Below are 18,328 nucleotides of genomic sequence, written 5' to 3'. Positions count from 1 at the left end.
GAGATGCATAGGAATCCAGGGTCAGAGTCTTCGAGTAGATCCTTCAAAATTTGGATCTTGTTGCATGCGGACCTGACATTGCAATAAAGTGTTGGGAGTCGGAGGTGAGGTTTGGGAGGTTGGCAGTGGGAATAGGCTTTAGAGAGGCAAGGTTGGATTGTCGAGGGTTTTTATGGGGGGGATGGTTTCTGGTGCATATCAGCGTGGGGATTCTGAAGCCAGAGCAGATATTACTGGCACTTGCGGAATTAAGGAGGTTGGGAGAGGGAGGTAGTAAGCATGCATGCATGCATGCATTTTAGCGGCGGATTATCAAAATGGCTTATCTTGGTCTTTAGCAAGCTTTCTAGCTTTCTATGCCATGCAAATGGGCTCTTCAATAATGAAATGAACACTCCGGTGGATTCTTAAAAGTCGCTGAGCTATTCTCCAAGAGTGGCGTCTGCTTTTGGCGACAAAAATCAGCAACTGGTCCAGGGGTGCCGGTACTGTGACAGCACTGTTAAAAGTGCATATTGTGGCATGTGTTTTGACTGTGGCTAATGGGGGGGGGAAATTATATGAAGAATCAAATTGTCATCTATTTTATTTTTTAGTGGGAGTAGTAAAAGCACACTTCTTGAGCGTATTATAGCCCTCTTTGGAAGTGGGAGAGATGCCCGGTCTCCACCAAACAACACACCTCTCCAGCAGCGGGAGAGATGCCCAGTGTCTCCTGCCGCCAACCAACACCACCACCAGATCCCCTCAGCAGTGGGAGAGATGCCTAATCTCTCCCACCCAACTGTCACCCCTCTGCAGTGGGAGAAATGCCCAATCTCTCCCGCTGCCAACCAACACCCCCCCCAATTCCCCTCGGCAGTGTATAAGGCCCCACCCATAGGAGGGGCCTTAAACAGCCTGTGCCAGTCGGAGCCTCAGGCCCCTCCCTGGTGCATCCCAGGATACATCAGGGAAGGAAGGTCCTGCCATTTTGAAGAGATGGGCAAGCTGGCCGGAGGGAGTAGGCTTCTCTCTGGCCAGCCATCTGAATATGAGGGGGGTTGTTGGATGCACCCGGGGGGTTGCTTGACAGCAGGAGAGTGTGGGCAATTCTCCCGCTGCTAAGGGGATTTGGGGGTGTTGGTTGGCAGCGGGAGAGATTGGGCATCTCTTCAGATGGGGGGGAGGGTCAGTTGGGCTGGAGAGATTGAGCATCTCTCCTGCTACCAAGGGAAGTTGAGAGGAGGGTGGCGGGAAACATTGGGCATCTCTCCTGCCTCCAGGGGGGGGGTGTCGGTTGGCAGCAGGAGAGATCGAGCATATCTCCCGCTGAGAGGGGAGATGTAGTTTGGTAGCGAGAGACATTGGGTATCTCTCCTGCTGCCAGGGAGGTGTGTAAGTTGGCGGCGAGAGACATTGGGCATCTCTCTCGCTGTTGTGGGGTTTTTTTTTTTACCCGTTCTGTGCATGTGCCTATCACTATAAACAGCGATGGGCACATGCAAATTTAGCAAGTCTTCACTACTCTCTGCCAACCTCATTTGCATGAGTGTTTTATGGAGAATGACTTGCTTTTTTAAAAATCGCTACTATAATGGTTGTGATGGCAGCCTATCAAAGGTTTTTACATGTTTTTTTGAATATCTAGCCCTAAGTTCTTTGTTTTGATTATCGACACTTGGACTTTTGCAGAAAAATTATACAAGTGCTGATTTTTGGACGTTTTTGTATTTTCAAAATGCCCCTAAAAGCCAACATGGATTTAGTCAAGGGAACTCTTGCCTCACCAATCTACTACATTTACATTACATTAGTGATTTCTATTCCGCCATTACCTTGCGGTTCAAGGTGGATATTCTTTGAAGAGGTGAATGAACATGTGGATAAAGGTGAGCTGGTTGATATTGTGTATTTGGATTTTCAAAAGGCATTTGACAAAGTGCCTCATGAAAGACTTCTGAGGAAATTACCTCCTATCCCATGATCATCTAATGTCCTATTATGGATTAAGAACTGGTTGAAAGATAGAAAACGGAGAGTAGGGTTAAATAGTGGGGTTCAATACCCACAACTAGCTCTCTCAAAAAAACCCATCAAAGGGGAAGGTTCATATGATTAAAGGAGGAAAAGTCTCAGATCCTCGTCTGCTGCTCGATATTCTCATGCAGAACAGACTTGAAAGGGAAACCACCTGGTTGGTTGAAAAACTTCCTAATTTTTTTCTTTTTTCCAAAACTGTTTATTCGACATATAATAGAAAGAACAATAAAAGCAGATACAGCATTTTCTCATTACAGAACACAATAATATCTAACATATATAACTAAACGAGACAATCAGAGTCCAGGTTTGGGTTTGGCCAAACAACTACCCCACTGAAAACCCCACCCTCTCCCCCCTTCTACCCCATAACCCACCCAGCTTCCCAAACCAGGCCTCAAACAATAGGCAACAAGGGTACCGCTGGCTTCCGCAATCTATTTACTATTTGACTCCGAATAGAAGGAGGTAATGTGTCTAAATAAGAGGACCAGATGGTCAGAAAAATCTTACTCTGGTGTCTGGAAACTGGGCTAAGAACATAAGAGTTGCCACTGCTGGGTAGTGCTGACCGATTCAGGAAAACAAATTTCGATTCGATTCAGCCTATTGAATCGATTTTTCGATTCGATTTTCCTGCCCAATTAGGTGTTTTGTTTTTTTTCAAACATCCTGGTGGGTTTATTTTATACCCTCTTCACCCCCTTTGCCTTCTCCTAACCACACTGGCGCTGTGGTGTAAACAAAATAAACAAACAAAAAAGACTTCTCTCTCTGTTAAATCCTAACTCACGTTTGCGGTCTAACACCAGCTCTGGCAGGATACACGTTTCAAATCTGACATATTGTAATCACAAAACAGAAAATAAAATTAGTTTTTCTACCTTTTGTTGTCTGGTCATTATTCAAATCTTGTTGGTCCCAGGCTCTGGTTGTCTTCTGATAACTTGCTTGCCAGGATCTCCTTCTTTCTTCTTTCTCCGTGCTAACCATCAATCTTCCATCTCTGTCCTCCCCTTCCATTTCCCTTCCCTCTCCCAGAGGTCTGGCATCTTTCCTTTTTTTCGTCTCCATCCACAGATCCACCTTCTCTCAACTACCCTTTCATCAAGCATTGCTCCCTCCTTCCCCACCACCCCAGGGTCCGCCATCTCTCCCTTTCTGTTCCTTTCATCCCTAAATTCCATTGTCCACCATCTCTCTCTCTCTCCTCTGTTTTAGACCCATTATTTCTTCCCCCCAAAGTCCGGCATATGCACGTCTCTTTGAACCCACCATTCCCTCCCTCCCTCCCTCCGTGTACTTCTACACCAGGGCCCCCTCCCCTGAACGTCTGCACCCCCCTGAAGGCCTATACCCCACCCCTGAAGACCTACATATCCCTCCTTGAAGGCCTACATCCTACCCCTGAAGACCCCCCCCCCCCGGAAGGCATGTACCACCACCCCCCCGAAGGCCTACACCCTACCCTTGAAGATCAGCCTGTCCCCCTGAAGGCCTGCACCCCCCTGGAAGGCATGTACTACCCCTCCTGAAGGCCTACACCCCACCCCTGAAGGCCTGCATGTCCCCCCTGAAGGACTACACCCCACCCCTGAAGACCAGCCTGCAGCCCCCCGAAGGCATGTACCACTTCCCCCGGAAGGCCTGCACCCCCCCTACGAAGGACTACACCCCCCTCCTCCTGGAAGACCTGCATCCCCCCAAAGGACTACAATCCCCCCTCCCCCCAGAAGGCCTGCGTGTTTAATTTATCTAAATTTAGCAGCCTGCCCTGCAGAAGAAGATCGCTGGCTCTAGCGATCTTTGTAAGCTGCCATAGGTTGTCTGAGTTGTCTTCTCTCTGCCGCGGTCCCACCCCTTCTCTGACATCAGGGCAGGCTACTGAATTTCGGTAAATTGCTGCAGGAAGCCTGACACTAGCGGGTAAGCCACTTCCCGACTGACCCTCCCCACTCGCCCTCTAAAGCAGGAGCGGCAGGCCAGCAAGAGGCAGTGCTGCCGCTCCTGCTTTAGGGGCGAGGGGGGGTAGGTCAGTTAATGAATCGGGAGGCCAATTTTTGGGTGGGGTAAATCGATTCGAATTGATTCACCCGAAGTGAATCGGTGAATCGATTCAAATCGTGAATCGGGCAGCACTACTGCTGGGTCAGACCAATGGTCCATTGTGCCCAGCAGTCCGCTCACACGGCGGCCCTTAGGTCAAAGATCAGTGCCCTATTTGAGTCTAGCCTTACCTGCATATGTTCTGGTCCAGCAGGAACTTATCTCACCTTTTTTTAAGTCCCTGAAGGGTGCTTTCCCCTATAATAGCCTCTGGAAGAGCGTTCCAGATTTCTACCACTCTCTGGGTGAAGAAGAACTTCATTTCATTTGTACAGAATCTATCCCCTTTTAACTTTTAGTGAGTGCCCTCTCGTTCTCTTCACCTTGGAGAGGGTGAACAATCTTTCTTTCTCTACTAAGTCAATTCCCTTCAATATCTTGAATGTTTCGATCGTGTCCCCTCTCAGTCTCCTCTTTTCAAGGGAGAAGAGGCCCAGTTTCTTTAGACTCTCATTGTACAGCAACTCCTCCAGTCACTTAACCATTTTTATCACTCTTCTCTGGACCCTCTCGAGTAGTACTATGTCCTTTTTCATGTACGGCGACCAGTGTTGGACGCAGTATTCCAGGTGGGGGCATACTATGGCCCGGTACAGCGGCATGATAACCTTCTCAGATCTGTTTGTGATCCCCTTCTTAATCATTCCTAGCATTCTGTTTACCCTTTTCGCCACCACCAAGCATTGCGCGGACGGTTTCATTGTCTTGTCTACAAGTACTTCCAAGTCTATTTCCTGGGGGCTCTCTCTGAGTATAGCACCGGACATCCTGTATTCGTGCATATTATTTTTGTTACCGACATGCATTACCTTGCACTTATCCATATTGAACCTCATTTGCCATTTCGCAGCCCATTCCTCAAGTGTGTTTATGTCTCGTTGTAGGTCTTCGCAATCCTTCTGTGTCTTCACTACTCTGAATAACTTTGTATCGTCCGCAAATTTAATCACCTCACTCGTTGTGCCAATTTCTAGGTCATTTATAAATGTGTTGAAGAGCATAGGCCCGAGCACCAAATCCTGCGGCATTCCACTCATGACACTTTTCCAGTCCAAGTATTGTCCATTTACCCCCACTCTCGGTTTCCTATCCGCCAATCAGTTTTTAATCCACGTTAGTATATCACCCTCGATTCCATGGCTCACAATTTTTCAAAGTAGATGTTCATGCGGGACCTTGTCGAATGCCTTCTGAAGATTTAGATAAATGATGTCGACTGGGTCACCCTTGTCTATCCGCCTATTTACTCCTTCGAAAAAGTGCAGTAAGTTTGTCAAGCAAGATCTTCCTTTGCTGAAGCCGTGCTGGCTGGTCCTCATCAGTTTGTGTCCATCAAGGTGATCGATGATGCGGTCTTTTATCAGCGCCTCTACCATCTTTCCCGGTACCAAAGTCAAACTCACTGGTCTGTAGTTTCTCGGATCTCTCCTCGAACCTTTCTTGAAGATTGGCGTAACATTCTCCACTTTCCAGTCTTCCGGAATCTTTCCTGATTTGATCGACAGATTGGCTATTAGTTGAAGCAGTTCAGCTATAACCCCTTTCAGTTCCTTGATTACCCTCGGATGGATGCCATCCAGTCCCAGGGATTTATCGTTTTTAAGCCTATCAATCTATCTGCATACATTTTCTAGACTTACCATAGACCCTGTCAGTTTCCCAACTTCATTTCCTGTGCATAGCTTGTTGGCTTCTGGTATATTAGATATATCCTCTTCGGTAAATACAGACGCAAAAAATGTGTTCAGTTTGTCGGCGATGGCTTTGTCCTCCTTTAGTACTCCCTTTATTCCATGGTCATCTAACGGCTGACATAGATTCCCATACCATTAAAAGATGAAATTTGTGGCGCCAGTACCAAATGGTGGGTGGGGAGTCTCAAAGCCAGTGATTCAAAATAAATTTCTTCCCAACTATATAGCTTTTGCGAAGAAGCAAATTGTCCCCTGCTGAAAGCCCCCCTAGGTAGCCTTTTGCAAGAAAGAGAATCCCCTCAACATGATTCGAGAGGGTATATCCCAACAGTGTCTGTAAGTATTGTTGGACCTCCAGCCAGAAGGCAGCAATCTGTGTACAAGACCAGAGGCCATGCGCCAAAGAATTATCAACCCAGTGACATTTTAGACATGTAGGCGTAATGGCACAACCAAAATGAAAGGCCTGCTTTTGGGAAATATAACCTCTGTGGAGAACCCTAAATTGACATTCTTGGAGCTCAGCGTGCTGCACCACCTGGGAAACCTGCCAAACCAGAGAAGACAAAGATGCCAACCGAAGGCAACTACCCAAGTCCTGAGTCCACAAGGACAAGAGCTGCTGGTAATCCCTCCATGGCTGCAGAGCCACCAGCCGGCAGTGATTTGAGACACTGAAAGCCAGTCCCTGTGGGCATCAAGAAAGAAATCCTGCAGGGCATGCTGACTCACAGGGGGCCCCCAGAGCTGTGGGAGCCCAATGCCAGCCCTGCTCCCATCTCCTTGTGCAGTACCTCCGGATCTGAATGAAACACCCCCCCGGTGAGATTTTTTGCAGCCTGCTCCACCAAGGCTTATCTCTTTCCCGGCAGGCTACATGAAGTAGAGCGTTTTCTCATTGTCAACAACTTTTACTTGCTGCTCTGCTGACATCAGGCCTTCTTCCTGCATCTGCGAAGATAGGATCTGGCAGAGAGGAAGGCCCAACACCAGCAGAGCAGTGAAATTCCCGGACCATTACACTGAGCTCGGGAGCACCCCCTTATGGTCTGCAATTGGGGCACTTTTGGTATGCCCCTGTCTGTTTCAGTGGATTTCAATTGCTTAGGTACTAACTGAAGAGACTGTTCTCCAGTGCTAAAGGGAAGAGTTGGAAGTTTTTGAGTGACACCCTTCTGCAAAGTTTGCGACTAGGGGGAAGGAACAGTTATGATACAAAATCCTATGTTTTCTATCAGAAAGAAAATTAGTAAGGTAAGAACCTAATCTTTCATTCTCTCTCTGTCCTAGTCTCGTTCTGGGTCTGAAGCAAGAGGTATAAAGAACATTGTTGAGATCTTGGGGCCAAGACCCTACAGTGTCAGATCAGCTCCCTATACTGGGGAAAAACAGATTTTTTTTTTCTCAGGAAGGGAGAATAGAGTTTTTCTTTGGTCTAAGAGTGGGGTGACTCTATTGTCAGATCTGTTGGATAAGGACTATATTGTCAAATTAAACATCGTGTCACATCTTTGGATCCTAACAGTATATGAAATGGCTTGGGACTTAAACTGGAAGCCTTTTTCCAGTATTTTTTTAATGGAAAATGTTACTATTTCAAAAGCGCTCATGCAGTACTTCAGAATTTAAGTGCTAGAAATTATACAGTGTTGAAGGAGTGATGGGAACAGGACTTTGGGGTGTCCTTGGACACTCATAATAATTGTTCTCCATTCAGTTTGGGAGTTCCCTTTGGTTTGGGTATTCTGGCCCAAGATAGGAGGGGATGGTCACGGATATAGAATTTATACAAAACAGTGGTAATCTTTGCTTAGACTATGTAGTCAACTTTATAATATTGCTACCTTGACTTTGCTGTTCGGACTTTGCAGTGCTGTTTCTTTTCTCTTGTATCACCAGTAAAATTGTTAAAACGTTAGAACCAAGACTTTTTAAGGTGTATAACATTTATTTCAATTTTTATTGCATATTTATGGTATCTATACTGTAAACCGCTTTGAACCTCATGGTATAGCGGTATACAAGAAATAAAATTATTATTATTATTATTACTAGTCTTATAGCCCGTTACATTAACGGGTGCTAGAATATATGTGTGTCTGTCTGTCTTTATTTCTTTCTCTCTCTCTCCTTAGTCGCTTTCTTTCTTTCTGTCTTTCTTTTTCCTTGGCTGTCTATCACCACCCCTTGCCTGCTCCCCCTGTCCATTGTCCCTTCCTTTTACCTCCCCTGTGTCCACCACCACCCCTTCACTACTCTGCTTATGCAGCAGCAGCACTTCTCCCTTTGTTTTACCTCCCCCCTATCCAGCAGCACCTCTTTCCTTCTCCCCCTGTCCAATATTAGGCCTCTGTTCGTTTTTCTTCACCCCCCCTGTCCATCAGCACCTCTTTCCTTCTCCCCCTGTCCAGCAATAGACGTCCCTTCCTTTTTCTCCCCCCTCCTCCTTCTTATCCCTATGATACACTTACCTTGCTCTGCCCCTGATCAGAGGTTCCCGACACCCGCCCAGTTGCACCCATTGGAAAAGTTCCCTCTGCCGTATCCCGCACCCCTCCTGACGCGACTCCCGCTGTCTTTCTTTCTGTCTGTCTCTGTCCCTGGCCCCCTTTATCTATCTGTCTTTCTGTGTATCTCCCTGTCCCTGTGTCTGTCTTCTTTTATTTCTGTCTCCCTTCCTCCCTCTGTCTGTCTGTCCGAAGCAGCATTCCCTCCCCCTCCATTTCCCTCCCCCCACACCAGTTCCCTGTGCACCTGCCCCTATGTCTTTCTTCTTTTCTTTCTGTCTCCCTTCCTCCCTCTATCTGTCTGTCCAAAGCAGCATTCCCTCCCCCCCACACCAGTTCCCTGTGCAGCAGCATTAACGTTTCCTCTACCCCCCTTTCCTTTCCCGCAGTCCCGACTACAAACGCGGTCTCGAGTCCTTTGCTGCCCCCCCCTCCCTTCCTGCGGGCCCGACTACAAACCTGGCGATTCAAGTAGCGTGTGCAGCAGTCTTCACACGCTGCTTCGGGTCCTTCTACTGGCCTGATTTACTCTGGCATGTCCCTGATGACATCATCAGAGACGCGGCAGAGCAAATCAGGGCAGTAGAAGGGCCTGAAGCAGCGTGTGAAGACTGCTGCACACGCTGCTTAAATCGCCAGTCGGGCCCGCGGGAAGGGAAGGGGGGGCGGCAAAGGACTTGGGTCCCTGGGCTCCTCAGTGGGGGCGCTGAGCGGCCGCGATCCCTTTCCTCCCAGACCCCCCCCCCCCGCTGGAGGAACGGAGTTCGGCGGTTAGCTGCGGTCCCGGCTTGTGGAGGCCATCAGCGGCTGGTGGCATATAAGTGCGCATGCGCACTTCTGCGACCACAGACCTACTGATCACGGAAGCACGCAAATAGGAGTGCGCATGCGAGGCTAGCCTTTTATTATATAGGATTACTTAGGCCCCCCTTTTATGAAGCCGCATTATGCTTTTTTATCGCCAGTAGTGGCAGTATTACCTCCGACATGGCCAGCAATAAAAAGAACTTATCACAGCTTCATAAAAGGGGGGAGGGGTTATTTACTTACTGTATATACGTAAATATAAACCATGATTTTGGGGCCCAAAAATTGGCCCAAAAATGGGGGTCCAGTATATATTCGGATCAATACCCCCTCCCAGAATTTTTTAAGGCCGCCACCAGGCTCTGCCCCCCCTCCTCCTCCCTGCCCTATCTTCATACATCTGCCGATCTGGTGGTGAAAATTCACGGGAGCCAGTAAGGAAGCCGCTCAGCGCTGAGAAGCAGCACCAAATCACGCTGTTGCTTGTGCAGCTCAGATGGCAAAATTGGATCGCGCAGCGGGGCAGGAGTTTGGAAAGCTTGCTCCTGCCCACTACACCTCCACCAGCGATTGGCAGAGGACTCGCTGCACCTCCATCAGATCGACAAAGGTATGAAGATAGGGTAGGGATGGGGGACAGAGGGCAGAGTCTGGGAGGGAGAGTGCAGAGTCTGACAGGGGAAGGAAGGAAGGGTGCAGAGCCTAGGAGAGGGGAGGTTGGAAGGATGTTGGGTGCAGAGCTTGACAGGGGAGGGGAGGATGGAAGGGTGCTGGGTGCAGAGCCTGACATGGGGAGGATGGAAGAGTGCTGGGTGAAGAGCCTGACAGGGGAGGGAAGGATGGAAGGGTGCTGGATGCAGAGCCTGACAGGGGAGGGGAGGATGGAAGGGTGCTGGGTGCAGTGCCTGACAGGGGAGGGATAGAGGGAAGGGTGCAGATCTTGGCAGGGAGGGGGCTGGGTGCAGAGTCTGACAGGGCAGGACACTTGAATATTAAGCCGCCCGACTTATATTCCAGTCAACCATTTTTCCTCCTTTTTGGGGGGAAAAAGGGGGTCTCGACTTATATTCAGATCGACTTATATTCGAGCATATACAGTATTTATATTGTCATTTTAGATGGGTAGGAGGATACCCAATTTTTATACATAGATTCAGTACAAAGATTTATTCAGTGATTGAATTTTTTCCATCCATGCCTGCTGGTGGAATATTCTAGTTCTGATGTGGAGCAGGTCAGAAGTTTACTTCCTGATTTAGTATGTCCACTCATGCCATTGATCCAAAGCCTTTCTTCCACTGGTTTATCATGTCAGTGTCTGTGGTGCAAGCACTGTGGTAGCACTGAGACAGCGGAGAGCAAGTCTGCATTATTTTTGTTGTTTGTTTTCTAGCATATGCTGAATTTCATGCTTTCTGATTTCATGACTCTTGCGTATCATAGGTATTTTTCTTGACCTGATGCACCTGAAAAAGGATGGGGGCTTTGATGTTTCCTGTTTTTACCGAGACATTATCAACACTGCTGAGGATGAGGATCTGGGGGTGCATTTTCAGGAGTCAGCAAAGCTGGAGGACCTAATGAAGAAAGTGAGAGCTAAGGAAGCCAAGAAGCGTGCTCTGTGCAGGTAGGTGGAGGAACAGAAACAGTACAGGGCTGAGAGAATATGTCTACTCTTCATCTCAAAAAACAAGGCAACTAGCTAGCAAAATCCATAGTATAGGAAAACAGTAACAGGGGAGCAGGGAAGAAGTGCTGCTGGACAGGGGGAGCAGGGAAGAGGGACAGGGGGAGCAAGTAAGGAGTGCTGCTGGAGAGGGGGAGCAGGGAAGAGGGACAGGGGAGCAGATAAGGAGTGCTGCTGGACAGGGGGAGCAGGGAAGAAGGACAGGAGAGCAGGTAAGAAGTGCTGCTGGACAGGGGGAGCAGGGAAGAGGGACAGGGGGAGCAGGTAAGGAGTGCTGCTGGACAGGGGGAGCAGGTAAGGAGTGCTGCTGGACAGGGGGAGCAAGTAAGGAGTGCTTCTGGACAGGGGGAGATAAAAGGAAGGGAGAAGGGCTACTGCTGAACAGGGGAAGCAGGCAAGGGGTGATGGTGGACAGCTGAGAAAAGAGAGAGACAGAAAGAATGACAGAAAGCGGCCAAGGAGAGAGAGAGAGAAAGAAAGAAAGACAGACACATACATCTATTCTAGCACCCGTTAATGTAACGGGCTTAAAGACTAGTGTAGAATAATGTAGTTGTCTTAAGCAGGAATTATTGGCATGGTCTCTTTCTAAATGTTTCATCAGAAGAAAGGGCATTTTTTGCTTTGCTTTTTGTGACTTTCAAATGCATGAAAATATTTTATGTAACCACAGTTTGCAGCTGCTGCTACCATCTCTCTCTTGGGTCCTGGTCTGCTACTGTTGTTTCTACCATCTGTTCACTCTTCAGCCCTGATGTGTTGTGACAGCCAATACGAATGCATGGCAGGTGCTGGTAATTTCACATTTTGTTTAGGATTTAATCATGCTCACCATAAAATTGGATCCCTATTGTTAACCGTGTTTCCCTGAAAATAAGACACTGTCTTATATTCATTTTGGGTCCAAAAAACACACTAGGGCTTATTTTCGGGGATGTCTTATTTTCTTTTGTGTACAGAGATCATCTCTTACCCATCTCCTTGTACAGCATCTTTCTAGCCCTCCTTCCCATCCCCCCCGTGCAGCAGAACCCCGAAAGCAATTTCATTGTGTTGCATTAGATCTAATCTAATCATTGTTCTGATATGCTACATCTTCCTTATAAAATAGAGCTTTAAATGGTTAACAAATAAATAAATTACAGATCATCTTTAAACAAACTGAATTTCAGATGTCATAACATTTCTGAAATAAAAAAGTCTTGAGATCTTTGTGGAACAGATAATACGAAGCCATTCCCCCGTGCAGCAGGACCCCGCCAACCCATCTCCCTATGCAGCATATTTCCATTTCTCCCTCCTATCTCCCCATGCAGCAGAACCCCTATGACCCTCCTACCATGAAGCAGACATACCTCCTCCATTCCAAACATCAGTGGCAGCAGCACTGAACAGGCTACTTCGCGGCCTTCCCTGCTGGAGCCTTCCCATCCCTCTGCTGCATCACTGATGTCATCAGTGACACAACACAATGAAATGATGCGGCAGGGGGAAGGCTCCGGTGGGGAAGGCCGCGAAGCAGCATGTTCAGTGCTGCCGCTGTTGCTGTTTGGAATGGAGGTATGTCAGCTTAGCAGTGGGAGGGTCGGTGGGGTTCTGTTGTGTGAGATGGGAAGGAGAAAAGGAAAGATGCAGTACATGGGGGGGGGAGAGAGAAAGTGCTGACGCTGGCAAATCGTGGAGTGTCGGGGATGTTCGGGAGGGGCTTTGGGGGTCGATCCAACTAGTGCTTATTTTTGGGGTAGGGCTTATATTAGGACCTACCCCGAAAATCATGCTTGGGCTTATTTTCGGGGTGGGTCTTATTTTGGGGGAAACACGGTAAGTACTGTTACTCTTACCTGAGGATATTTTTGAAACAGAAATATTTTTCCTCTTGAAGTGTGAGTGAATGAAAAACTTCTTTTGTTTTCTACCATCTATTTTAGCTCTGGTGTGCAGTGTGATATATTGTGCTCTGCAACCCTGAATACTTTCATTTACTAGCTCTTCTGTTGCTTCTTCTTTCCCCCCATTTCTGACAGAAAATCTGAATTTCAGGACAGATGCGAGTGGTTTTTTTGGGGTGCAAGTGCTCAAACTGAAGGAAAAAGTACAGGTCTTCAGTACAACTGCACAGTACTTTAAAATGCACAATTCACAACGAGAAAACAAACTTTGATGCTGATTATTGTTCACTTTCTGTAAATACATATCTATTGTTTCCTTGTAGATTGAATCTGAAGCTGAGTAAAGATCTTGTTCTTGGTGTTGGTGTGTTTAACTTGGTTCAGAAAGCTTTTAAACCTGCTGCTGTGAAGCTGTACAGGGAGACCAATGAGCCAGTAAAAACCAAGACACGAACATTTAACCAAGAAACAGGAAGCCTTATGTTGCCCAGTGATACTAAGAGAGCTCAGGTAAGGTGATCTTCCAATATAGATAAATCCTGGCTTATTTCCTCTTACACACGCACATGTAAGATGAGTATATACTTGCCCAGCTACACCAACCAAAAACTGAGTGGGAAAGCAGGTATTCAGTCATTTTCCTTTGCTTTCTGAACTTGTTAGAACGAGTCTAATATTGGGTCTGAGTCCCCCAGTTCAGTTTGTTGTCTGGCTTGTTGTATAGTTATGGGGTAGGTGATAATTCTCAGATGAATTTAGTTGGTCCTTGGTCCACATCTGAGAAGCGGTAGTTGTATCAAAATATAGAAATGCATCGGTTTTGTAGCATAAAGGATATTTTATCTAAGAGGTAGCTTTCTACAAATATACTGCAGTTGGCAAAGAATCTTAGAAAAACTACTGTGGTGTGCATGATTCAGAAAACAGGTGAATATGCTTGTGGATATCTTATGTGGAAGAGAAGAATGAACTTGATGGCAATACTATCCAACCCAAAATTTCCCCCCTCCCTCTCTTTCTTTCTTTTTCTTTCTCCCTGCCCCACCTTCTTTCTTTCTGTCTGTCTTTCTTTCTCTCTCCCTGACCCCCTTTCTTTCTTTCTGTCTGTCTGTCTGTCTTTCTCTCTCCCTGCCCCCCCAGCCACCGCCGCTGATTTCTCCCTGCTTCCCCGACGTCAGGCCAGGCACGTACAAGCGCTGGGCCCACAGCCTTTCCCCCCTCCCCCCGACGTCAATTCTGACATTGGAGAGGAAGTTCCAGACTAGAGAATGACACGGTGGCGGTTTACCCGCGGCTACTGCGTTTAGCCGCGGGTAACCAGCCAAAAACGGGGAATGAAAATTAGCAGCCTCTGCGGAGACGGGGACAAGGCCATCACCGCCCCGTGGAGCGGTGAATGGTCTTGTCACCGCAGTGAGGCATAAAAGATCATGCGGTCCCCGCAGCCCCCACCCGCCCACCCGCATGCCGGCTCGATCGTTTAACCAGCTTCCTCTCTCCACCTCACCTTAGTTTGCCGGCTTTCTTTTTCGGCGACCGCTTTCAAAAGAGCCGCGCATGCGCGGCTGCTCAGTATTCAATCTTCTGTTCTGACCCAACCGGAAACAGGAAGTTGCAGCAGAGCAGAAGATTGAACTTTGAGCAGCCGCGCGTGCGCGGCTCTTTGAAAGCGTGCCGGTCTCCGAAAAAGAAAACCGGCAAACTAAGGAAAGCTGGAGAGCAGTAGCGTACCAAGGGGGGGGGGGCGGGAGGGGCGAAAAAGGTAATGGCGCCAGGCCTTGGAACACCGAGGCAGACCGCTTCTCCCCCCTCCCAGCCGAACCCCCGCTGACCCTCCTATCTCTCCCCCCCCCAAGTGAACCTTTCCGACACTCCCAGCGAAAGCAGCAAACCTCCCTCCAGTAGGTCGGCTTTCTCCTCCCTCTGCCGCATCACTGATGACGTCATCAGTGACACGGCAGAGGGAGGAGAAAGCCGCGAAGGAGGTTTGCTGCTCTCGCTGGGAGGGTCGGAAAGGTTCATGGGGGGGAGATAGGAGGGTCAGTGGGGGTTCGGCTGGGAGGGGGGAGAAGCGGTCTGCCTCGGTGCTCCATTACCTTCTTCGGGCAGCAGCAGTGTTTACAATTCGCTGCTGTTGCCGGCTTCAGGCCTTGTTCTCTGCCGGGTCCTGCCTATTTCCTGTTTTCATGAAGACAGGACCCGACAGAGAGGAAGGCCTGAAGCGGGCAACAGCAGTGAATTGTGAATGCTGCTGCTGCCCGATGAAGTTCAGGACATCAGGACATTGGGGAAGGAGCAGGGAGAAATTGGCTGCTTACCCAATCCCTGACACCAAATCCTCAACCGACCAAAAATTAAAAAAAAAAAAAAAAAAAAAAAAACCTAATTCCTCCTATCGATTCATATTACCTACCAACGCCTGGAAAAAGATTTGATATATAATGTAATATAACTGCTCTCATCCAATGTTACCAAGCCTATACTCGTTCTGTAACTATGTCTTAACCTAAATGTCATGTACCCTCCTGGAAATGTCCAGCTTCTTCTTATGTAATCCGCTTTGAACCGCAAGGTACAAGCGGAATAGAAATCACTAATGTAATGTAATGTAATGTACTTGGGGGCGAGGGTAGGGAAAGAATCGTGGAAGTGGAGAAATTGGCACGATGGCTTTGTGGGGGCTAGGGGGAGAGAGAAAGAAAGGAAAAAATAAAGAGGGGGGGCCAGGGGGAGAGAGAAAGAAAGGCAGAAAGAAAGAGGGGGACCAAGGGGAGAGAGAAAGAAAGGCAGAAATAAAGAGGGGGTCAAGAGGGAGAGAAAGAAAGGCAGAAAGAAAGAGGAGGGCCAGGGGGAGAGAGAAATAAAGAGGGAGGCCAGGGGAAGAGAGAAAGAAAGACAGAAATAAAGAGGGGGGCCAGAGGGAGAGAGAAAGAAAGGCAGGAATAAAAAGGGGGTCAAGGGGGAGAGAAAGAAAGGCAGAAAGAAAGAGGAGGGCCAGGGGGAGAGAGAAAGAAAGGCAGAAATAAAGAGGGGAGCCAGGGGGAGAGAGAAAGAAAGAGGGGGGGGGGGGGCAGGAGAAGAAAGAAGAAGGACCAGAGACTCATGAAATCACCAGACAAAAAGGTAGGAAAAATGATTTTATTTTCAACTTAGTGATCAAAATGTGTCCGTTTTGAGAATTTATATCTGCTGTCTATATTTTGCACTATGGCCCCCTTTTACTAAAACACAATAGCGGTTTTTAGCGCAGGGAGCCTATGAGCGTCGAGAGCAGCGTGGGGCATTCAGCGCAGCTCCCTGCGCTAAAAACCGCTATCGCAGTTTAGTAAAAAGGGAGGGGGAATATTTGTCTATTTTTGTATAGTTGTTACTGAGGTGACATTGCATAAAGTCATCTGCCTTGACCTCTTTGAAAACCCGCGGAATATAAATGATAATTAACATTTTCTCTGCATACAGCGTGCTTTGTGTTTTTAAAATTTTATTGTTGGTAGATCATTTTGACTTGGCCACAAAGGTAAGGGGGGGGGAGGGAGGGGAGCTGCTGAAAGACATTTAGTAATCCTTGCAGGCTTGACTGTGCAGGGAATTATTTTTGTAAAATCATGTTTTGTTATGTGACTGGCATTATCTAGACTTTAATTTCTATGAATGAATAGAATGAAAATGATATAAAATTACTTGCTTGCGGGGACCGCGTGTTCCGGCTCACACAAGGAAGGAGGGGGTGAAAGGGAAAAAGTTTCTCTTCCTTGGAAATAGATTCTGAAGTGACCTCATCAAAGAAGACTAGCACCAAATGTACAAGAAATCCCTTAAACAATGTCAAAAGAGCCCAAAATAGAAAACTGCTACTGCCTTGAGACTCCATTATTGAAGGAATCAACTTGAAATCACAGAAGAGACAGGAAAAGGTTAAATGCCTCATGGAATCCTCAGGTACAAAACACAAACCAAATTGTGAATGAAATCACAGCAGACAGTAAGAATTATAAAATTGATGTCATTATCCATCTGGAAAAAAAGGCGTACTAGAAATAATGCCTCAGCAATACAATTTTCAGAAGTTCTATTTGCTCATGGTAAGGGAGAAAAGAGACTGCTAGTGATGGTGGGGGGACTGATAGAAGATATGAAACAAGGGTGGTAGAAAGGAACAGATGGTAAAGGAGGGAGGGAAGGGTGGTGGTAAAAGGAATAGAACAGACATTGAAAGAGGGTAGAGAGGAACAGACCCTGAAAGGAAATGTGGAAGGCAGAGTGGGGAGAAGACGCTGGAAGGGAAGAAGACAGATGCCAGACTATGGGGGAGTGGAGGGAAGAAGATGGGTGCGAGACGGTGACGGGGCGGTGAATGGGATGGCAGTGACGGGGCGGTGAAAGGAACGGCGGTGATGGGGCGGTGCAGAGGATGGTAGGCCGGGGACGGTGCAGTGACAGGGACAGATTTTTTCCCCGTGTCATTCTCTATTCCAGACCAGCCAGGCAGCGATTGGCTGGCCCAGAACGTCCTCTCCGACATCAGAATTGATGTCAGGGGGAAAGCTGTGGGCCTGGCATTTTTACGTTCCTGGCCTGACGTTGAGGAAGCAGGGAGAACAGAACACTCGCGTTGCCTTTGCAATCTACTGGTCGATCGCGATCGAACTTTTGGGCACCCCTGCTCTAGATTCATTCTTTAGCGCTTCTCCAGACCGACACAGTTCACTGATGGGTAATAACTCACCATGACCAGCAGGTGGAGACTGAGATAAACTATTGAGGGAGCCATGTATAGCCCATAAAAGAACTGAAGAGGTCAATTTTTATTCCATCTGTGTCCATGGTTTAGATATTCAGCTTGTCCAAGTCGCTAAAATATGCAATTGTGCTGCCTTATTATATAGTTCAAAATTCAGCACGCCCATACCCCCTCCTCACTTTAGGTGCCATAAGACCTTCCCCACCACCTTGGGAGGTTTCTTATGTCAAATATGGTGAAATATCTTTTGATTCAAAGCAATGAAAAAATATTTTAGTATATCGATGAAAAGCTGTATTCTAGAATGACAATGCATGAAAAGAAGAGCATGCATTTGCAAATGATGGTGTCATGGCCCTGCATGGGAAGATATTTTTTAATAATAACTTTATTTTTTTCTATACCGCCACAATCTTACGACTTCTAGGCGATTTACAGTGAAGAGAGTTGGACAGACAATCAGAGAATTACAGAATACAAATAGCGAAGATATCACTGAACAGTCAATGAATTACAGAATACAATTAGTAAAAAATACACATATTTCTCAAAGTTATCAGCTTTTTGTTAATAGTTTTAAATGGTATCTGATTAGGAGATAAATATATCAAACAGAGCTGTCTTAATTTCTTTCTGAAATGCGCCGTAGGTCAACCTGATTCTGTTGATGTTATTGCTAGCCAGGACTGCTGTTTACTAGCTTGAAACTTAAAAGTTCTGTCCAGAAAGGACCTGTATTTGCAACCAGTGATCTTTGGGTAGGCAAAAAGATTGCAATTTCTGGTTGTCCTAGTGGGGATGTATAGTTCTGGTTGTCCTAGTGGGGATGTATAGTTCGAAATGTGATAAGAGATGGGTAGGGGCTATTCCCCACA

The 18,328-nt window shown here is 47.2% G+C and overlaps 1 protein-coding gene across 3 annotated transcripts in view; it reads left to right on the top strand.

The window, feature by feature from the left end:
* Positions 1-18,328, top strand: part of XRCC6 (X-ray repair cross complementing 6) — a 116,544-nt gene that overhangs the window by 34,250 nt on the left and 63,966 nt on the right. For all 3 annotated transcript variants that reach the window (XM_033929366.1, XM_033929365.1, XM_033929367.1), the window contains exons 6-7: positions 10,580-10,763; positions 13,036-13,222. In XM_033929366.1, coding sequence (XP_033785257.1) covers positions 10,580-10,763; positions 13,036-13,222 — 371 coding nt within the window. The remainder of the gene's footprint in view (positions 1-10,579; positions 10,764-13,035; positions 13,223-18,328) is intronic.

This window comes from Geotrypetes seraphini, chromosome 2 (genome assembly GCF_902459505.1).
Source record: "Geotrypetes seraphini chromosome 2, aGeoSer1.1, whole genome shotgun sequence".
NCBI classification, from domain to species: domain Eukaryota; kingdom Metazoa; phylum Chordata; class Amphibia; order Gymnophiona; family Dermophiidae; genus Geotrypetes; species Geotrypetes seraphini.
Note: the sequence above shows the minus strand (reverse complement) of the source record. Positions and strands in the feature narration are given on the sequence as shown.